Below are 20,193 nucleotides of genomic sequence, written 5' to 3'. Positions count from 1 at the left end.
AGGGAAAAACCTTCATAGGAATCACATTCCTTAAAAAAAAGGGTGCCAACAATATTTTTCGAAATCTTTTTTGCCAACATCAATTGATCCTCTTAACAAATTGAGAAGAAGCTGCAAGCCTCAGTTTTGTTTTTTCAATTGAAATTCAACACAGGTGATCCTTGACTTACGATGGTTTGTTTAACAATGGTTCAAAGTTACAGCGGGCTTGGAAAAAGTGACATACGTCCTATCTTCAAAATTACAACCACCACAGCATGCCTAGGGGCCATGTGATCACAATTTGGGTTTGCTTAATGACCACAGTATAAAATGGTTTCGAAATCGGGTCCGTCACATGATGACTTATTAATGACTGCGTTGCTTAGTGGGCAAAATTCATGTTCCAGTTATGGTTATAAGTCAAAAAACTACTTGTTCTGGAACAGATAGCCACTTCTTAGGTGATGTAGTTCTTGCCCATCCAAATTCCAGGTTGTCTGTCATTTTTTTATTGATTTTAATTAGCAGAGTGAGGATTATTTCCAACTAAGGATTTGCATGTGAGCTACTAAAAAAGGAGCTCCTGTCTCTCTCAGAAATGGGTGACAGCCTTATTTCAAAGGTGCAGTGTTAAAAATCTCTTGGAACTCTCTATGTCTCAGCATCCCATAATTCTTTCCTCTATTAAAGCAGCAGCTTTTGGTAACAGAACCTAACCAACTTTCATTTTACCACAAGAGTTGCTGGTATAGACTTGACTTTCATCTCGGCTAATGCTTGCAGTCATAATTCCTCTTTGGGGAAGTTCTCAAAGACACTATAAAGCTCTGAGATTCTGTCTTCCTGACAGGTCCAGTTTTCATGTCCCTTGTCAGGGGCTGCTGCTTAAGAGACAAATCAAACATTTAGATGGATCTGCTTCAAACAAAGGACTACAATAAGATAGAAGTGGGATGATCAAGTAGAATGCAACATGACCAAAACCTCTTTTTCATATAATGTAGTTTTCCTCTATACTGCTGGCAAGGCAGCGACATATAACATTTCCTTTTTTTAATAACTGGACTGATTGTGATGCAGGTAATAACAGAATTATTGCTTCTAGGACTGAGCATTTTGTATAGGAGATTGAGATTGAGATGATAAAGAGAATTTAGAGGCAGGATACATTTTCTTTGCTCCTTGGTTCACCAACCTGAAGGTCAAGTTTTCAAAACCATGTTGCCTCATAATATTAGGGAAAGGCCTGCTCCGTAACTCAGTCCAAACCAAATTCTACCTTGGTTTTATATGTCAAGTTGTTTCAGAACTTTGGAATATTGATGGTTCCAAGTTTGTAAAATTAAGATGGAACAAATAGCGGCAGTAGAAATTTCAGAATCAAGCTTTAACAAGCTATGGGAAGTTGTTTAGATAAATAGATGGTTACTTCAGTCCTTTAACTTTCATAAGGAAACTCGTGAAATATGCTGGGGGTTTTTTCCACTTGGAACACATTTATAGAATGCTTGCCTATTTCTCTCATGATACTACAGGTAGTGTTCAACTTACGACCACAATTTAGCCCAAAATTTCTGTTAAGTGAGACATTTGTTAAGTGAGTTTACCCCATTTTATAATCTTTCTTGCCACAGTTGTTAAGTTAATCACTGCAATTGATAAGTTAGTAATAGGGTTGTTAAGTGAATCTGGCTTCATTGATTTTGCTTGGGACGCTGCAATGGTCATGAATCAGATCTGAAGCACCTGAATTTTGAACATATGACCATGGGGATGCAGCGGTTGTAAGCGTGAAAAATAGTCATAAGTCTCATTTTTCAGTGCCATTGTAACTTTGGACGATCACTAAATGAACTGTTGTAAATCAAGGACTACCTGTATTGGCTTAATGCTTTAGTTCTTATTCCCCACATTGAGAGAGAACCCAGTATAAAATTCAAGGGCTCCTGTTCCTTCTGTGTTCGTTGCATTTTTTTTACTCATTTGTCTTGTTCATTTTCCTTTCTTTCCCCATTAAAACACTTGATCATATCCAATGTTTGACCCTCATTATTCTCAGAAATGACATTAACCAAGCAGATGGGATAAGTATATTGCAAATCTACAGCTGGGTTTGCATTATAATGCCTCGTTATTGTTTTAGAAGAATGGCTTTTCTAGACACACAAAGAAAAGGTTTTACCTTTGCACTTGTCTCTTGTGTTGGCAGAAATATTTTTAATTTCAGACAAAAACACAGGAATCCTTTCTGGGGTGTATGTAGTGAGGCTCTTCACGGCATACCTTGTATCGCCTAGGGAGTAGTACCACACATATATGACAGCTGCTTCGCATATCCAGAAAATTTAAGAAATTGAACAGTACCCCAATTTCATAAAAGAAAAAAAATAAAAGATGTAGGAATAAACTTAGAAGCAAACCAGATGAATATGTGAGGAGAAGAAAATTACCGCCGCTCAACTGCAAGTGTCAAGAAATATCATTTACTCCAACTTTCAACATTGTGACTAATAGCTTCTTCTCTTTTTCATGGAGAGGAATATCAGGGATAGAAAGGAAGGAGAACATCTTGTGTCTCCTTCTAATATTCCCAAGAAGAAATAGGGCATCAGAAATATTAGTCCTCCTTTTAACAAGGGCTCCAAACTCTTTCCTTCCCCATTTCTGCTCCTCTGCTTCGATAAATAAAAGTTTAGAACTGCGATCAAGAGGAAGGTTCAAGGCCAAGGACTTGGTTTGTATTAAATCTGAAGTAACAATTTGTCCTGGTGTTAATAAAAGCCCACCGTTTTTGTAAGGGTATCTAATGGAGACCAGCCTTCTCTGGCCATCTACATTTCTGGGACGACAGCTTCTAGAATCTTGTGTTAACTAGTTATCACTTTAGTCAGTAGGTCAGGGAAAACTCACAAGACCCTCCCTCCCTTTTTATAGCACCTTTAAGCTCACTTTTCTGCCAAATCAATTCATGACAATTTCTAAAGTACAACACAGATGCAACTAACTTCTACTTGGGAGGACTTTTTGTATCTCTCCAATATCTAACAGATTTTCTCTTTCTTCCTGCCTTTGTCTTTCCATAGAGATGCCCTGTATCCAAACACAATATGGGACCTCGCTTCAGAATGGAGGATCCTGCGAGCGCTACCCAGCAGACTTCTTGACCCCTGAGTTTGGCAAACCCACCATGGACCTGGTCAATACTGAGATCTCTGCTGCCACTACTACTCTGCCCAGCTTCAGCACCTTCATGGACAATTATACAGGCGAATTTGACGCTTTCCTCTATCAGATTCCAGCTGCGAACCCCAATACCACATCCTTCAAGCTGGAAGATTTCCAAGTATATGGTTGTTATCCTGGTCCTTTCAGCAGCCAGTTGGATGAGACCATGTCCTCAAGTGGCTCAGACTATTACGGCAGTCCATGCTCAGTCCCTTCCCCTTCCACACCAAGTTTCCAGACTTCCCAAGGTCCAACTTGGGAGAACTCCTTTGGAAGCTATTCCCCCACTCATACCTATGAGGGCATGAGGCCTTGGGTGGCGGCAGCAGCAGCAGAGCCTCCCAAGAGTAGTTCTGCTCAACCATCTTATTTTTCCTTTGGCCTTTCGGCTCACAGCGCTGGAGTTCCACCCCAGAGTCCACTGAAGATGCAACCGACGACCCACCAGCATTTGGTGGATGGAGAAGTCTTTTCACTCCCACAAACCTCCTCTTCAGTCCATTTTTCTCCTTTGCCGCTCAGCCAGGCCTCACCAGGCCTAGATGGATCTGGCCTGATGGACAGTTCCCTCTCTCCAACAAAGACACGCAGCCCTGGATCCAATGAAGGGCGCTGTGCTGTGTGTGGGGACAACGCTTCATGCCAACACTATGGTGTCCGGACCTGTGAGGGCTGCAAGGGCTTTTTCAAGGTAAGAGGAATACGTTATTTCAAAGTAGAGCTTGGAACTTGATTTTGAAACTTCTAGTTCTATTAAATTAGCTCTCTCCAGCCAGTGGTCTTCCAGTCAGCCTGAAGCAACAACTCCCTGAATTCCCTAACCAGCATGGCTTATTCCTATGATGGCTGAGGAGCTGTAGCCTCATCCAATTTGGAGGACATGAGGTTGGGATTGACTGGCTGAAGACAATCCCAGCATTCTGCATGTCCCTAAGCTTCAGCAAAGAATGCCGGGATTTGAAGACCTCTTTTTCCAGGGAGGGAAAGGAAAAGCCTTTGCTATGTGTTGACTGCCATAGGGATGACTCATCAGACCTTTCTCTGACTGCTTTCTAAATAAAGGAGGTCATTGTAAGCACTCTCTTCCCCTCATAAGGGTAGGTGGCAGGGGGGAAAAATTCTTTCAGTGGGAGGCTATAGAAAAGCTCTGGCAAGCCCTAAGTCCATATCAATCCTTCTGTGTATTTCAGAGGCTACCCTTATTTCATCTGGAAACTGTTGAGACCTAAGGCAGCCGAGAATCGCTAGCTCCTTGGTGCACAGAATTCCCAAAAGGCATTGTAGATTGCTGTAAAAATGGGGGGGGGAGGGGGGGAGAAGTCTAAGAACAAAAATTAAAGGAGCTGCTGGCCAATGGAGTTGGCAGGTACCATATTGGGAAAAGGCTATTCTGCCAAAAATCACAAGGAAAAAGCGGTAGAATCTTCAGGAAGGGGTAGAATAGATGGGGGGAACCATTGCAGATACACGAAGAAGAATTGAAATGTCCATTCACCGCTCTGAAAAAAACAGTGTAAGAAAATGAGGATGTGGTTATGAATTATAGGAATTGTTAATTGGACATACCTGTAGCATCCCAAGCGGGAGGAGGCCGATCTGTTGGATGGTTGAGCAACCCAAAGATGGTCACTGCTCTTCTGAATGCAGAGATTTTGGAAGGCCACAAAAGCAGAAAGGGAGACAGGTCTGGAAGCAGTGGGGAAGAGAGAGGAGAACACAGTCAAATAGCATACCTGAAATTAGCCTAGTACAGGGGTAGGCAACCTCGGCTCTTTTATGACTCATGGACTTCAACTCCCATAATTCCTGAGCCAGCCAGTCATAAAAGAGCCGAGGTTGCCTACCCCTGGCCTAGCATATTCAGCTTCTCTAGTCTGACCACTGTTTATTGAGTGGACACTTAGACTAGGAAAGTCTTCAATACAGAGTTGGCTGTGAAATCTTGGGGACTGCACACCCGATGCATCTGGAGGACAGCAAGTTGAGGAAGGCCGTCTTCCCCTCCCTTTCCCTTTGAAAAGCCTTTTTTGGGTGTTGTCTCGCAGCAGGCACTCAGTCAGTATTCTGTGTTCACAGTGCTTTGGGGTGGGGGGGGTCTCTTCTCTCAAATATTCATTATAATATTCATTACAAATCTTAGGCCTTCTGCAAACTTTGGGGTTCTCCACACCGGCAGATATCTGCATCCTTATATCTCTCTTGGCTGTGCAAACACTAACTTTCAGGGGATGAGCTTACTTTCAGGATGTTATAAGGCAAGCTAGTAAACAAGCTAAGTTTACAGTTTTCCAGTTGTTGCTGAAGTACAAACTTCAGCAGCTGCAGCTGACAGGACCTTCCAGACTGGAAGTTGGCAACATCCAGAAGGCTGCAAGTTAACTACTTGCCAAGTCTTTTTTTTTTAACAACAACATGTAAGGAAAAGCTTGAAATACAATTTTCACTCCCGCTCCTTTTCATGCTTGCAGGCCACAGCGTAGCTCTCCTGTCTAATCTCAGCCAGAGGAAGGCTGGACTGGGTCAAAAAGAAAAGATATTATTCCCTTGGGATGTCCTTTCTGACTTCTGTCAGAAAATGCAACAGGGTCTGCATTCCTCACATTTGGTTACTTTGAGCAACCCCTAATGTGGTCTCCTGGGCAGGCGCTTCTGGCAAGGAGGCCTCTCGACAGCACACATTTCCGTCTCTTGAATTCTCCCTTGCATTGTGGTTTGGCAATGATAGGAAATGGAGGGCGTTCCCTGCCTTTGTGGAGAATAGCGGTACTTATAAGAGAAAGGCCTTTCTCTTTTTCTCTGGGAAGGGCGCTTTGTGAGCCGGCTGAGAGGAGCAGAGCTTCAAGAGCTCCGATGGAGCTCAGCTAGGTGACTAAGTCAGTATGTCTGGCCAGTTTGTAGCCATAAAAGCTAAGGTTTTTGAAAAGCAGCCAGTGACTCTAAGGGTGCCTTGATACTGTGATTCACTGAACATTAATGATTATTTTGCTGTAAATCAGTAGAGCTCAGTTAACAGGTGCTGCATTATCACCAGAACTGCTTTATCAAAATGCAGATAGTCCTCGACTTACAACAGTTCATTTAGTGACCCAAGTTACAACAGCATTGAAAAAAGTGACTTATGACCGTTTTTCACACCTACGACCGTTGCAGCATTCCCCATAGTCACATGATCAAAATTCAGATGCTTGGCAACGGACTCATGAGAGTTGCCGTGTGCCGGGGATCATGCAATCACCTTTTGCAACCTTCTGACAAGCAAAGTCAGCGGGGAGGCCAAATTCACTTAACAACCGTGTTACTAACTTAACAACTGCAGTGATTCACTTAACAACTGTGGCAAGAAAGGTTGTAAAATGGGGCAAAATTCACTTAACGAATGTCTCATTTAGCAACATAAATTTTGGGCTCAATTGTGGTTGTAAGTCGAGGACTACCTGTACTTCAGCTCGATTCTACATGTGTTTTAATATTAAATGTGATTTCTTGCATTACATGACTTTCTTTTACTTTGCTCAGCTTTTAACCACCAGATACATTTAGTCTGCTTGGCTAGGAATCATAGGAGTAATAGTTCAACATATCCTACAGAGAGCCATTTTAGTGTAGATCGTGCTACGCTGGCCACAAATCTCCTTTCTTGCAACCATAAATAAAGGTGTTAATGTTTCTGAGATATAAAGTTCCCTGCTGCAAATAACCAGTAGCTATCCCACCCAAGATCTTGGCAGAAGGTATGGGTCTGAAATCAATTTTGAGTGTAAACAGTAGTATGAATAATTTCCAAATACATAGAATGGAATCTTCCTGAAATCATAGGGCAATGGAGACACTAACTTCCAGTTTTTCCTTAACTGCACATGTTTTCCCCCACAAATTTCTTAAGTGAGGCAGGGATTCAATCCAGTTCTGGATTATGTTCTGAGTAGAAATGGCAAATAGATGTTTCCCAATAAACCCGAGATTAGGGTTGAAGTGAAAGGAAGCTGCTAGGACTACAAATTTAGCTAAAGCGCTAAATCCCATTTAAACAAAACATTACAAACTCCTTGAAGAAAATTACACATGGTTTGCTTTACTTCATAAAGTAAATAAAATTGACATGAGGGAGATTTTGGTGGTGGAACGATCAGGTGACTCCTTGCAATTTGGATATATTCTAGAAAGATGGTTAGAAGTGGGGGAAAGGGGGAATTCATGGCTATGTTTCGAGGATCTAACAATTCAATTGCACATCTGTTTTGCAGCATGCAAATCTTAACCTAGGTGATTGATTTTGCGATCAGAATATGCCTTTTTTCAATTGAATGACTTCTCTAGAACAGATAAATACATAAGGGATGAATTTCTTTGCTTCACATTTGAATATGAACCTAATTTGTAATTCCAAAGTCAATACTGTACAATCCCAAGTCAAGCCAAAAGAAAGTTTATTCTGACTTTTCTAATTTAGTAGTTTGGACCAAAATGTATACAACTCTATGTAATGAGGAAATTACAAAAGTACATTATATTAGAGAAAATTGCTTTGCTTAGAAGCAAATCAAGGGTTACTGGGTCCCTAGGGCAAAGGAACAAATGAGAATCTCTGCCAAAAGTAAACTTCATTATTAAGTTTAATACTGGTATTACTAGTATGTAATATTATGGTCAACCAACTTTACATCTGTTTTACCTACAGATATTAACTTACATGAAAAGTAAACTATCTGTTGCTTACTTTGCAATGTTTAATGTAAGATAACTACCACATCTCATATACAAAACACAGATAATTTAAACATTTTACCTATCCCAGTAATTAAGAATGAGGTCTTGTTTATTTTATGGTATTTTCCAAAATAATGTTGCATTAGCATTGTGGTGGCTCCAAATTTATAATGTTGAGATTTTTCTCTCAAGTATGATGACAATAACTTATCTCCATGCTTCCTCAAGAATAAGTCTACCATTCACAGGCTGCAAACATTCAGGTGACCAAGAGATGGTGGCAGAGAGACAGGTTCTATCTCTCTCTGTTGCCATCTAATGGCTGTTAGGAAGTTGCCAAAACTGGAGCTATTGAAAAACATGATTTCAGTTAGGCTCCCAATCCGTTTGAAATGCAGTGAGAGCTGTTGCTAATGTTTTGTTTGCTTGGTCTGCAAGGGTGTAAGAAGGATTTTTTTTAAAGCTTTCTCTCCTGTACAGTGCACCATTCACACAATGTGTACAGTCTCCTGACTCTTGCTCTTCATCTGTAGCTTGCATATATAATTGCAGTCTTTGTGCCCATTTTAAATTTTCTTCCATATTTAATTTAGAAAGGTTTAGAGTTCTTTGCTTCAGCATTGGAAAAGGCTTCAGCATTGGAAAACTCTCTGATACCTTGAATTTGCCATCTCTGCTTGCAGCCTGTTTCTAGGCTGGGTTTCCCAGCCAACACATGCTAGGCCCAGACAAGTCTCTTTATTCTCCGTTACTAGGCAACAGTGGAAACAAGTCTAGCCTCTGAGGCGTCTTAGGCATAGTTGGGCCAGCACCAGGGAGACCCAGGTCCTAACCTACCCTCAGCCCTCACTGGGTAATTTGAAGACAGTCCCTCTTTCTCAGTCCAATCGACCTCACAAGATTGTGGTTGTTGGGGACAAATAGGAGGAATGTTACCCTATACACAATGCCTAGAGCTCCTGAAGGAGGGATAGATGCAAACAAACAAATGAATAAATAAAGACATTGTCTTAGTTCTCCAAGGAAAGAAGACAGGCCCCACTCAGCCTCAAAAAAGAAAGAAGAAATGGAATAAAAAATGCAAGCTCTTCAACTTCTAGGCTTTTCTGCAGTCCTAACACTTACCCTGATTGCCCTGCCTTTTGTTAAATGTTCCTGACCATGGAAGGGACAGTTTACTGTATTGCTGATATATGTTCACAGTCCCATTATGACTGTGTTATCCATCTCTGAATGTTCTGCTGCCAAGACTTATAAATAAGCCTAAAGTAAAGAAACCTGCATGCAGGAATGTATACATTTCAAAGTAGATTTTTTTTAAAAAAAATTGCTAAAACAAGGTGGAATGAACAAATTTGAAAAAAAAAAATAGAAACTAGAAAAGCTAGAGGGTTAACATCTATGGATGAATAAAGAGCTGTCTTCTGAAGAATTTGGCTTCCCTTGCATCTCCACCAATTGAATGGAAAGAGGACTTTCCAGATATATCACTGCTTTTCCAAAATACTTGAAATGTGTATTATTTGGATTGCTGAATCATCTGTACAGTGATTTTAGGTGCACTAGGTCTGTCATATGTGTAACATCATGAAAAGAATGTCACCTCAGTGCATGTGTGGGTGGGTGTCTTTTTATGTAGATACCACAATCCAATAATGCAAAGGAATGGGGAATGTTAGACCCTCCAAATGTTGAACCACTGTTTCCAACATTCTTCACAATTACCAATGCAGGCTGGAGTTACTAGGAGTTCTCTTAAAGGAGAAACACTTTGCATTCTTTCTTACCAGAGGTGATGAGCTGATACTTAAAGTTATGCTTGCTCCATGCAGTTTCTATTTTTTCAGCTTCAATTTCTGTGACATTAGAATATTATTACCTGGAAACGGAAGATATTCAGGTCTAGCTGTGCACTGAAGATGCACCTAGATGGAATATGAGATTTTGGTCATGCTTACAAGATAACTCCCTGATGACACGAGAAACCACCTAGGTTGTGAAAATATTGCAAGAAATATATATCTGGTTAATACTTCTTCGTCTCCCAGTCACCAAGGTTGAAACGCCCTTCATTTATAACAGCTTAATCTTATGTTCTCTCTCATAGCGCACAGTACAGAAGAATGCCAAATATATCTGCTTAGCCAACAAAGATTGCCCTGTGGACAAGCGACGGAGAAACCGGTGCCAGTTTTGTCGGTTCCAGAAGTGCCTTGCTGTGGGAATGGTCAAAGAAGGTGAGGCATGTTCCTTCTTGTTCACTGGCCTTCTTCATCCTAAGGTCCTCTGAAACCCAGGCTGGTGAGGCATTTTAATAGTTGAGCTTCCATATGCCTGTAAGTTTCCAGGTTGAAGAGGGCTGCAAGAGACTGGAATTAGATATTTGACTCCCAGTTCAAATTAAATATTTGCAAGGGGAATGGCAACTGGCTACAAAAAAAGAAGAAGAAACATAGTATTTTGCCTGCATTTGTTATGTAATTCACTTGCCTGTTCCAGTACCTGTAATTGCAAAGGAGGGTTTAAAAGCTCTTCGTAGCCATTGGGATGGTCTGAAATCGTAGGAAACATCCACTCTTTAAGAATGACTTATCAGCATGGGCAGTTGCCAGGCTTTTTGTGCTAAGCCAAACAACTTTAACTGTATTATGTACAGAAGCAGGGTGAGGTTTCAGGCCAGGAGGATTGGTACCCACTTTTGGACATTAAGATCTTCATTTTTTGGAACTGACCTATTCAGAGCCTTGTGACAGGGGGCAATCAATGGAACATCACTTTCCTCCATGGATTTTTCTAAGATTGAAAATTTAATGAAAGCAAGCTGGAGCTTCTGACCACTTCCTCTGGCTGCTCAGAGTAGTTGCTGGGATGTTAGAGTCTTTGACCAGGGTCACACACTGCTTAAATCCTTGGTGTGATTTGTTGAATAAATTATGAATCAAATGGAATCATAAAATGTCAGTGTTCAGAAATATGCTAGGCCAAACCCGAACAAATTTAATTTTTAGAGAATGCTGCATTCTGCCCTTCTAAAAAGCCCTCATTATAGAATGCTGCACGGCTCTAAACCCCATTGGATGGCGCTAAGCTGCACAGAAGCGTAACATCATATGCCCCTGGCTGAGATTCAGTTTGTGGTCCTTGATTTTTTAAAAAAGAAGCAGCTCTTCCTGGATTGTGGGGTTTCTTTTGGTGATAGTTCTTGCTTGCCTATAATCCTTTCCTCGCCTTTCTGTTCCCCTTCCCTTTTCCTCTCGTTTCAGTGGTGCGGACCGACAGCCTGAAAGGCCGACGCGGCCGGCTGCCCTCCAAGCCCAAACAAGCTCAAGATATTTCACCGGTCAGCCTCATCTCCTCTCTTGTGAGAGCACACATAGATTCTGTACCCAGCGCTACCAAACTTGACTATTCCAAGGTATTTTTCTACATCTTTGAAAAATGTGAGACTCTGTGCCCTGCTTAGACACTAGCATTTTGGTGGGGGGGGGTTGAATTTCTGAAACTTAGAAGTGAGAAAATATGCCTGATATCTTTGGACCTCAATCTTCTTACCATCATTTGATCCTGATGAGATTTGGAAGCTTCTGATGCTTCTTCCACAGAAGGCAATGGATGTTTCTCTCCCTTTTTTACTCTGCTTTTTTTATAAAATACACGCTTGGTTTAAGAGGCCTGGCCATGTGTGGCTCAGAGAAAGGCCACATATTTGGACTGTTGATCCCGGAATTCCCAGCTAGGAATGACTAATGATGAAGCAGATATTTAACAGTACTACATTTGATGATTGACAGCCATCCTGTTAACCTAGGAGCAAACTTTTCACTTTCCAACGTATTAAATAAGCCGTCACTTTTAACTTTATGTGGTATGTCCTGCTCACCCTCTGGAGCACATTGTCTAAAATGCTGAAGCTCTTCATGCTAGATAGACCTGCCAGAACCAAAGAGTGCCAGAAGGGATTTTATAGAATGCATTCCTGTCACTTAGAGCAGGGGTCCTCAACCATGGCAACTTTAAGACTTGTGGACTTCAACTCCCAGAATTCCTCAGCCAGCCACAAGGTTGAGGACCCCTGACTTAGAGAATAAAGGAACTCTTGAGTGTGCCTTCTAGAATGCTTGCCACCTTACATCTTTTCTAAAGACTTGCTTGCTTGTGTTGCCAGTTCCAGGAATCTGTCTCCTATCAGTTTGAGAAGGAGGACTGTGTGGATGTGCAGCTGTTCTATGACCTATTAACGGGCTCAATGGATGTGATCCGGAAATGGGCAGAGAAGATTCAGGGCTTCCTAGAGCTTCCAAAAGAAGACCAGGACCTGCTTTTGGAATCTGCATTTTTGGAGCTCTTCATTCTACGGCTAGCATACAGGTAACACGTCTTAGCTACGCCTCTCGTCTTGACTACTGCAACGCTCTTTACATGGGGCTGCCCTTGAGAACCACTCGGAAGCTTTAGCTGGTGCAGAGTGCAGCTGCACGAGTGCTTTGGGGGGGCCTCCCGATACTCCCATATTACACCTCTGCTCCGTGAGCTGCACTGGCTTCCAGTTGCCTTCCGGGTGAAATTCAAGGTGCTAGTGATGACATACAAAGCCCTACATGACATGGGTCTGGATTACCTACGGGAGCACCTACTGCCAGCATCAACATCCCTCCGTCCTGTGCGCTCCCACAGAGAGGGCCTCCTCAGGGTGCCACCGGTGAGAGAATGTCGGCTGGTGACCCCCAGGGGGAGAGCATTCTCGGTGGGTGCGCCAATCCTCTGGAACCGCTTACCAGCTGAAATCCGGATGGCCCCCGACCTTTGCTCCTTCCGGCGTGATCTAAAAACTTATCTGTTCCAACAAGCCGGCCTGGCCTGATGGATTTGGGTTTTAAAAATTTTTATTTTTATTGTATTCTTACTTTATTTCTCTGTACACCGCCCTGAGTCCTCCGGGAGAAGGGCGGTATATAAAAACAAATAAATAAATAAATAATAAATAAATAAATAAATAGTAAAAACCATCATGTCCGTTAGCCCCATCTGGCTCCTAGCCTTTGCAATCTAGAAACGGTTCACATGAAACCATTCAATACTTTGAGTTATAACTTTGTGCAGCCTCATTTTAAAGTGTTACGTATGCTCCTTAACATCAAAGGAGCACAGCAAAAAGAGGCTGGGATGCCTTTTGTGGATAAGCTCCACTGGAGGACTTTGGGTGCTTTTCAGTGACCATTTCCAAATGGTCCAGTAGGCAAGCAAAATGGACATTGACCTCTTCTTCAGTGATGGAACCAACAGCACCAGTGGCTTGAACATCAGAACAAGGAAGTTGTAGTTACCATAGCCTTATGACTTTTGCATTCCCGGTATTGATCACTATTATCACTACTACTACTACCATTAAAATATATAATGGCTTCCCACTCCAATTATTTTATTAATTTGATTTGTACTCCACATAACTACTTTAGTGAGTATTCGCCCCGGGCAATGATGCCAGTATGAACAAACTCACTCTCCTGGTTCAGTAAAGTAGTGGACTTTTTGCAGTGATTTTTTTAAAGGAATTTTTAAAAGTGAATGTACATTGCTTTTATCTTGTGCATGTATACCTAACATTTCAGGATTTTTAAAATAAAAAGTGTGCATGTGCATATAACTAGATAAATCAATAGGACTTTAGAAATGACATTAGAGAGACATTAGGGACTGCAGGTATCAAAGTAAGAACAATATTCAAAGTAGCAACATAATCCTGCAAGATGAGAAAGGAAATCTGTTGAGATAATACATTGGATAGCATGTCAGACTTTGACCAGGGGACTTAAGGCTTAAAACAGCTTGGTGTGAACTTTATCTTGGCTTCATGACACCTGCTTGAGTTAGCCACCTTGCAGTGCAGCTGAGAGAAAAAAATAGAATATCTTTTGATGCATGCAAGAGCTATATTTGCTGCCCTGAATTCATTCTGAGAAGCAGCAAATAAAAACATAATTAACACAAGCAACTCTAAATGTGATAATTAGAAATAACACAAGCCACCCACGCTTGCTTAGATTCAGTGGGCCGCCCTTTCCCAGTCACAACTGGTAAGGAAGGAAATGCTGTGCACTTAACTGTCACCTTAATCCACAGGGTCTATGGGGATGAGTTGATTTTAGCTCTTCCTGGAGAAGCCAGAGGTTGAATTTGGGACCTTCTGCATAGTTCTGCCATTACTACCATATTCCATTTCAGGTGTCCATTTCTGAGCCTCTTCTCTGACTACACAGTGTTCTGTCTCTTGCAGATCCAAGCCAGAAGAAGGCAAACTTATCTTCTGTAATGGTGTTGTGCTGCATCGTATGCAGTGTGTCCGGGGTTTTGGGGAATGGATAGATTCCATCATAGAATTTTCCCAGAACCTCCACCGCATGAACATTGATGTGCCCTCCTTCTCCTGTCTTGCAGCACTTGTCATAATTACAGGTAAGTGGACAGGAGGACTCTTGAGAAAAATATATGGACAAGCAGACAAGAGAGACATGCAAGCAGGAAATACAATATAGAACGGAGGGTCAGGGAATCCTAAGAAGGTCAAACAACTTTGCTTGTTAGGAATATGGAAATTGAGAGATTCTAAGCTCTATAATGAGCCAGAATTGTAAGGTCTTATTTGTAAGGTCTTATTTTCATATATATGTGTAAATATTTTTCACTCATGCCTGTAATATAGAAGTCTTCAGAAAAAGTGTAATGCAAGTGTGTGAAACCTGTGTCTACCCAGTTCTTTCAGGTGCTAAATAGCAAGCCTCAGCATCCCTCATCATTAATCACAACTGTCTGGAGTTGCAATTTAGTAACATTAGGAGGACCAAACATTCTGTCCCTGGAATAGGATCTAGTATTAGGGAGGTCGAAAATAATCAACTTAGTCATCATAGACCATGTGCGTCAGGCAGCATTTGCTGGAGATCCCTGGAAAAAAAAATTCATAGAATCCCAACTTTTGTATACTTGTCTTTATGTGGTGAAACTGATATGTCCAAAGGAAGGTCTCACGTTGTTTGCTTCTTTGTTTATATTTTGTGAAACACAAGGCAGGATTGTTCTGATGTAGCTGCTGAGACATAGATTTGTACAATCGAGAATGTTTCTATAAAAACCACAGCTTTCCTGTAGTTTCCATAGCAAAACTTCAGGGCTAGAGCTTTGTAATAAATTCCAGAAAAAGTCGTATATCTAAATGCTTTAAAATAAGACTTTTTTCGCTTTCTTCTTCCTTACCAACCAGATCGCCATGGGCTAAAGGAGCCAAAGAAGGTTGAAGACCTCCAGAATCGCATTGTCAATTGCCTTAAGGACCACGTGACTTCCATCACCAGTGAGCAGGTACAGCCCAATTGCCTCTCAAAATTATTGGGCAAACTTCCTGAGCTCCGCACCCTTTGCACTCAAGGCCTACAGCGCATCTTCTATTTGAAGCTAGAAGACCTGGTGCCCCCTCCTCCAATTGTGGATAAAATATTCATGGACACACTGCCATTCTGAGGACAAGGTGGAAGGAAGCCACCACCATGAACCAAATGGTGCTTACTTTGGGGGAGAGTGGCTTTGTTTGGGTTTCTCCTCATCCTGCCTCCTGCTACCACCACCATCACCATTTATCTTCCTCGGAGGGAGAGAAAACTAGCAGAAAGAATGTTCTGCCACCTTCCATCCAGAGGGAAGTTTGCAGAAACATTTCCAGAGACATTTCCAGAAGAGTGTTTTAAAATGTTAGTCCAGTGGTTGGAGACTGAAAACCATAAGCACTGTATGCGCCCTTTCCCCCTCATTCCCTTTATGTTTAGAAGTTACTGGGACATTAAGAATTGCCATGTAATTCTCTCTGAACTTGAGACAACTTGGAGTTCGTATTCTTTTTTTTTCTTTTTTCTTTTTAACTTGTGGGGGAAGCCCTGTGTGCCTTCTTGGGTTACGTGCACAATCCCTAAACAATGCTGCCTTGTTCCAGGACCTGCCAACAGCTCTGTGTGCAATCCAGCACCCATCTTCCACAGTGTTGCATGGAGCCACTGTCTGTATCATGAATGGAACATTTCCATTGATTTGACAGTTGAAGGCCAGTTAGAAACTTAGATTTTTTTTTATTTTTATTTTTTAAAAAGGTTGCCTTCTCTTATTTGACCTTGTCATTAGCCCTGGATTTCACTCCCAGGTTTGGCAAGTGAAGTTTTCCAACCCCTTGGCCTAGAAGCTGCTTGCATCCTGTCCTTGGTGCAACTGGGGGAGGGGGGGGAGAGTGAGGGGGGGAGAGTTCAGGGAGAGTTTTGCCGTAAATAAGCATACGTCCCTCCCACCTTCTGCTTAGACAATGGCTGTTTTGCTCTGTTGAGTATTTTCTTTGTAAAAGATGTATATAAGAAGAATGATGGGTTGGCTTGTAAATACAGAGGAAAGGAAGGCTCTTGGTCTTGAGCCACCAACAGTTGTGTATTGCTCTACACCTGCAGGACACCTTCTGTCTTTCTATGTAAATAACTTTGTATTGTAAAGTCCTCCATTTTTGACATTTATATTTGTCTATCCCTGCTTTCCAATTTCCAGTATGTGACTTTTCCAATTATTAATATATATATAAATATATATATTTAATATATTGAATAAAAAAGATTATCCAGGTAGATGTAACTCTTAATCCCACTTGTTTTATGTGCCTGATCATTTACATGCCAGAGTAGCCCAGGTTCTGTGAAACTAGAGAATTCTGCGCAGGGGGACGGCGTGGCTCTCGTTCCACGCTTCAACTCCAGCATAGAAGTGAAGGGCCAGAATAGAAAAGAAAGAAAAAACAAGCCGAAGGCCAGACAACTTACACTGTTTCCTATGGTATGTGCACACTTTTTATAGAAAGCAGTGATAGGCATTTTCCTCAGCCCTGTTTGGTGCGTGGGTGATCGATCAGTTTGGGGTCTTTTGCACAGAAAGTTGTCTCAGCCAGATCCAAGAACTCTAGGGAATTCCTGGAAGCCTGGCGTTCAGACAAATTTGCCATCGGCAAACACATAGAAATAAACCTTATTTACACGCCATTCAAAAGAGACAACATAAAGCTAAGAAGAAACGAAAGAGCAAACCCCCGTTCTCTCCACAAGCTTATACCCAAACAGAAAACAATACCCTAATCAAGAAACTACCGAGGAGAAAACCACTCTTATCAATACTGGCTGGCAAACTACTGCATATAAATAGGGAGCAAATCCCATACTCACTAGCGTTGATAATGTTACCTAGAAGCGTCATCATTTGCCAGCAAATCACTTCAGAGAGCACCAAGGACTCCAGAGGGCTGTCTGTGCAACCCCGAACCATTTGTGATGTGACATTTCACATTAATTGTTCTGCTTTCGTCAGTGCTTTCGGTTGCTGTAGGATTCAGAGATTTGCTGTCAGCCACCGTTTGTAATCATGTTTTTGAATAAGCCAAACTGATATAGCTACAGTACAATAAATTTTAAGATTTTAATACGCAATGGCTGAGTTTGGCTTATTCTGGCTTTGCATATTCTCATTCTGGCTTTGCATACCGTATAAATCCAACTGTTAACTCACATCCATTTAATGCGCATTCACTCATTTGCATGCATTAGCAAGTGTACGGCTTATCTTCAGATATTGGACCTTTTCATAATTTGCTTCTATAGGACAACTTCTAGAAATATTTCTGAAAATATTGTAACATTTTTCCTGATGTGCTATTTTTAAGGTTTTATTGTCTTTTTTGGAGTCACGGACAACAACGTTTAGCGGATTTCAAACAACTATTTTAAGTTGAAAAAGAATCCTCATGCTGCCGTAATCTCTTTGAAGATAAGAAAAGCGGGAGGTTGGGCAAACATTACTTGGAATGAACCAAGTAACAGATTTTCACCACTGGAAGCTCTGGATAGTAGTATAAGCTACTTCCACAAAGCCTAGTTAAGCAGATCCAAGTTCAAATCTGGAAATCCAAACAGGTTGGGAGGGGAGTTAAACACATCAACTCATACCAAGATGAGTTGATTAGCTTACCTTTCTAGGACTTGATGTGGATTTAGCTGAGGTTACAGACCAAGTCTCCCCCTACCTGTCCATTGGACCTCCAACCCTAACCAAGCTATTAGATTTTTTTTAATTAAAAAAAAGAGGAAAAAGAAAGAAAAAACCCAGAACCCATCAGCCTCAAAGGCTATTACAAATGTAACTAGAGTAACTCTTTGTTACCTTGGTGATCTGTTTATGAGTTTTGTCTTCTCCCTTTTGGGAGGTAGGGAACATTTTGGTGAATATTATTTAATTGTATTTTACCCATGTTTCATACAAATTTAATAAATTATTACAGTTGGTCATACAGGCAACCAGAGTTTTAGACTGGACTTGGCATTTTTATTCACCTATTAAGTCCTCCCCAAGGACCTGAGCTAGACAATGTTGTTGCTTGGTGGTGTTAAAGGTATTGCCGCAGGATGTAAGCTGATTCAAGTAAAGCTGCTTTTTGCAATTGACTGAGGGTGATTTTGTCAGTGCTGATGGTGTTCCAGTAGTGCTCTAGTTGTTTTGTGATTGCACTCAAAAAGTTTATTGCTATTGGTACTGTTTTTGCTTGCTTTTGCCACAGCCATTCTGCTTCAATTTGTTGGTCTGTGTTTTGTGACGTTTCTTTAGTTCTTTCTCTTCTCTTCTGCTGTCCCCAGGTATTACAGTGTCCACTATCCCAACTTTTTTTTTGTCTTTCTTATTGACAGTTATTAAGTCTGGGGTGTTATGTGGCAGATGCTTGTCTGTTTGAATTCTAAAGTCCCAGAATATTTAGCTTCTTCATTTTCTACTACTTGTCTATTTTATGGTCTTGCCAGTTCTTGCTTGCAGCTAAGTGTTATTTCTTGCAGGTATTGTTGCTATTTTGTCATGCCGTTGTTTGTAGTCAGTCTGGCCAATCTTCTTGCAGCAGCTAATCAGGTGGTCTACTGTTTCTTCAGCTTCTTTGCAGAGACAGCATTTGCTATCTGTTGCTGTCTTCTCAATTCTGGTTTTGTATGCATTTGTTCTTAAGGTTTGGTCTATTACAGTCAAAATTAGCCACTCTGTCTCTTTCTTCAACTTTCTTGCTCTTAGCTATTGCCAGCTATTGTTATCTGCTCTGCCTGCTGTTTTTTATTTATTTTTGTTTTAATGTACTGGCCGTATAATATTTTGCCTTACCATGTCTCTTTTCTATTCATTTGGTTTTGCTTACAGACCAGTTATTATTTTATTTTTTAAAACACCTTCTCTGCAGGTAGCAAGTATACTGTCACACATCGGAGAGGAAAAATGGAAACCTTTCTCCTTGTTTGTGCATGATAATGCTTGCAAGAGTTATTAAACCTCTTCTGGAACCAGAAATGGTGCAAACCAAAATTCTCCCAGTTTCTTTTATAATATATAGAATCACTTAGGGCAGGGGTGTCAAACTGCCGGCCCGCGGGCTGGACACATCATCTGGAAGCCGCGCCCACCCCATTGCCGGCAATGGCAAAACCGTCCCAATACGTTGCGCGACATTACCAGTTTGACGTGTCTGGCTTAGGGGCTGAAAGCCTTCCAGATATCCAGATGAAAACATTGCATGTAGGCTCTGCTGTTTAAATGCAAGTCCCTGCGTGGGTCAATCCAAGACTAATATTGGGTGCGTGCACATTCTTTCCCCACAGAAGAAGCAACTGTGGGGTTCTTCCTACAAGAAAAAAGATAGTACTTAAGGACAGACCTGAATGGAAGCACAGGCTAGGATCTCACCAAGAGCGCATGGCCAAGAGCACATAGTCTATTGGGTAATTTGCCATATCTCTATTGCAGTGTTTCTCATTCTTAGCTTCTCTGTGATGTGTAGACTTCAACTCCCGGAATTCTGGGAGCTGAAGTCCATACATCTTAGAGATACAGAGGTTGAGAAACACTGCTCTAATGAGACATGTCTTTCAATAAGGAAAGATTACGCAATATTCAGCTTGGTCTAAAAACTCTTGTTTATTGCTCAGTTTCCTTCCAAAATTGTCAAACTGATTTCTCTCCTGTGCAGTTTCTGTTTTTTGTTTTCTTATGTTGTAAGACTGATAGCAAGAGCTTGTTCCTATCACCATCATTATGACACAATTGTCATTATAATTCAAACTGCTTTGGGAGATTATAGTGAGAAAAATGGATCAATCTTCTTACCTACCTATTTGTGTCATGCAAAAGATGGGTACGAACCTAAATGCCACATTCAAGTGATATCAGGAGTACTTCAAA

At 41.3% G+C, this 20,193-nt stretch overlaps 1 protein-coding gene across 2 annotated transcripts in view; it reads left to right on the top strand.

Moving 5' to 3' along the window:
* Positions 1-19,721, top strand: part of NR4A1 (nuclear receptor subfamily 4 group A member 1) — a 42,772-nt gene extending 23,051 nt beyond the window's left edge. For both annotated transcript variants that reach the window (XM_083352417.1, XM_083352416.1), the window contains exons 2-7: positions 3,066-3,898; positions 10,022-10,151; positions 11,178-11,329; positions 12,080-12,282; positions 14,189-14,367; positions 15,173-19,721. In XM_083352417.1, the coding sequence (XP_083208543.1) occupies positions 3,068-3,898; positions 10,022-10,151; positions 11,178-11,329; positions 12,080-12,282; positions 14,189-14,367; positions 15,173-15,429 (1,752 nt within the window). In that variant the 5' untranslated portion in view covers positions 3,066-3,067 and the 3' untranslated portion in view covers positions 15,430-19,721. The remainder of the gene's footprint in view (positions 1-3,065; positions 3,899-10,021; positions 10,152-11,177; positions 11,330-12,079; positions 12,283-14,188; positions 14,368-15,172) is intronic.
* The last annotated feature ends 472 nt before the right edge of the window (positions 19,722-20,193 follow it).

The sequence above is a fragment of the Vipera ursinii genome, assembly GCF_947247035.1.
Source record: "Vipera ursinii genome assembly, chromosome: 2".
Classification (NCBI taxonomy): domain Eukaryota; kingdom Metazoa; phylum Chordata; class Lepidosauria; order Squamata; family Viperidae; genus Vipera; species Vipera ursinii.
Note: the sequence above shows the minus strand (reverse complement) of the source record. Positions and strands in the feature narration are given on the sequence as shown.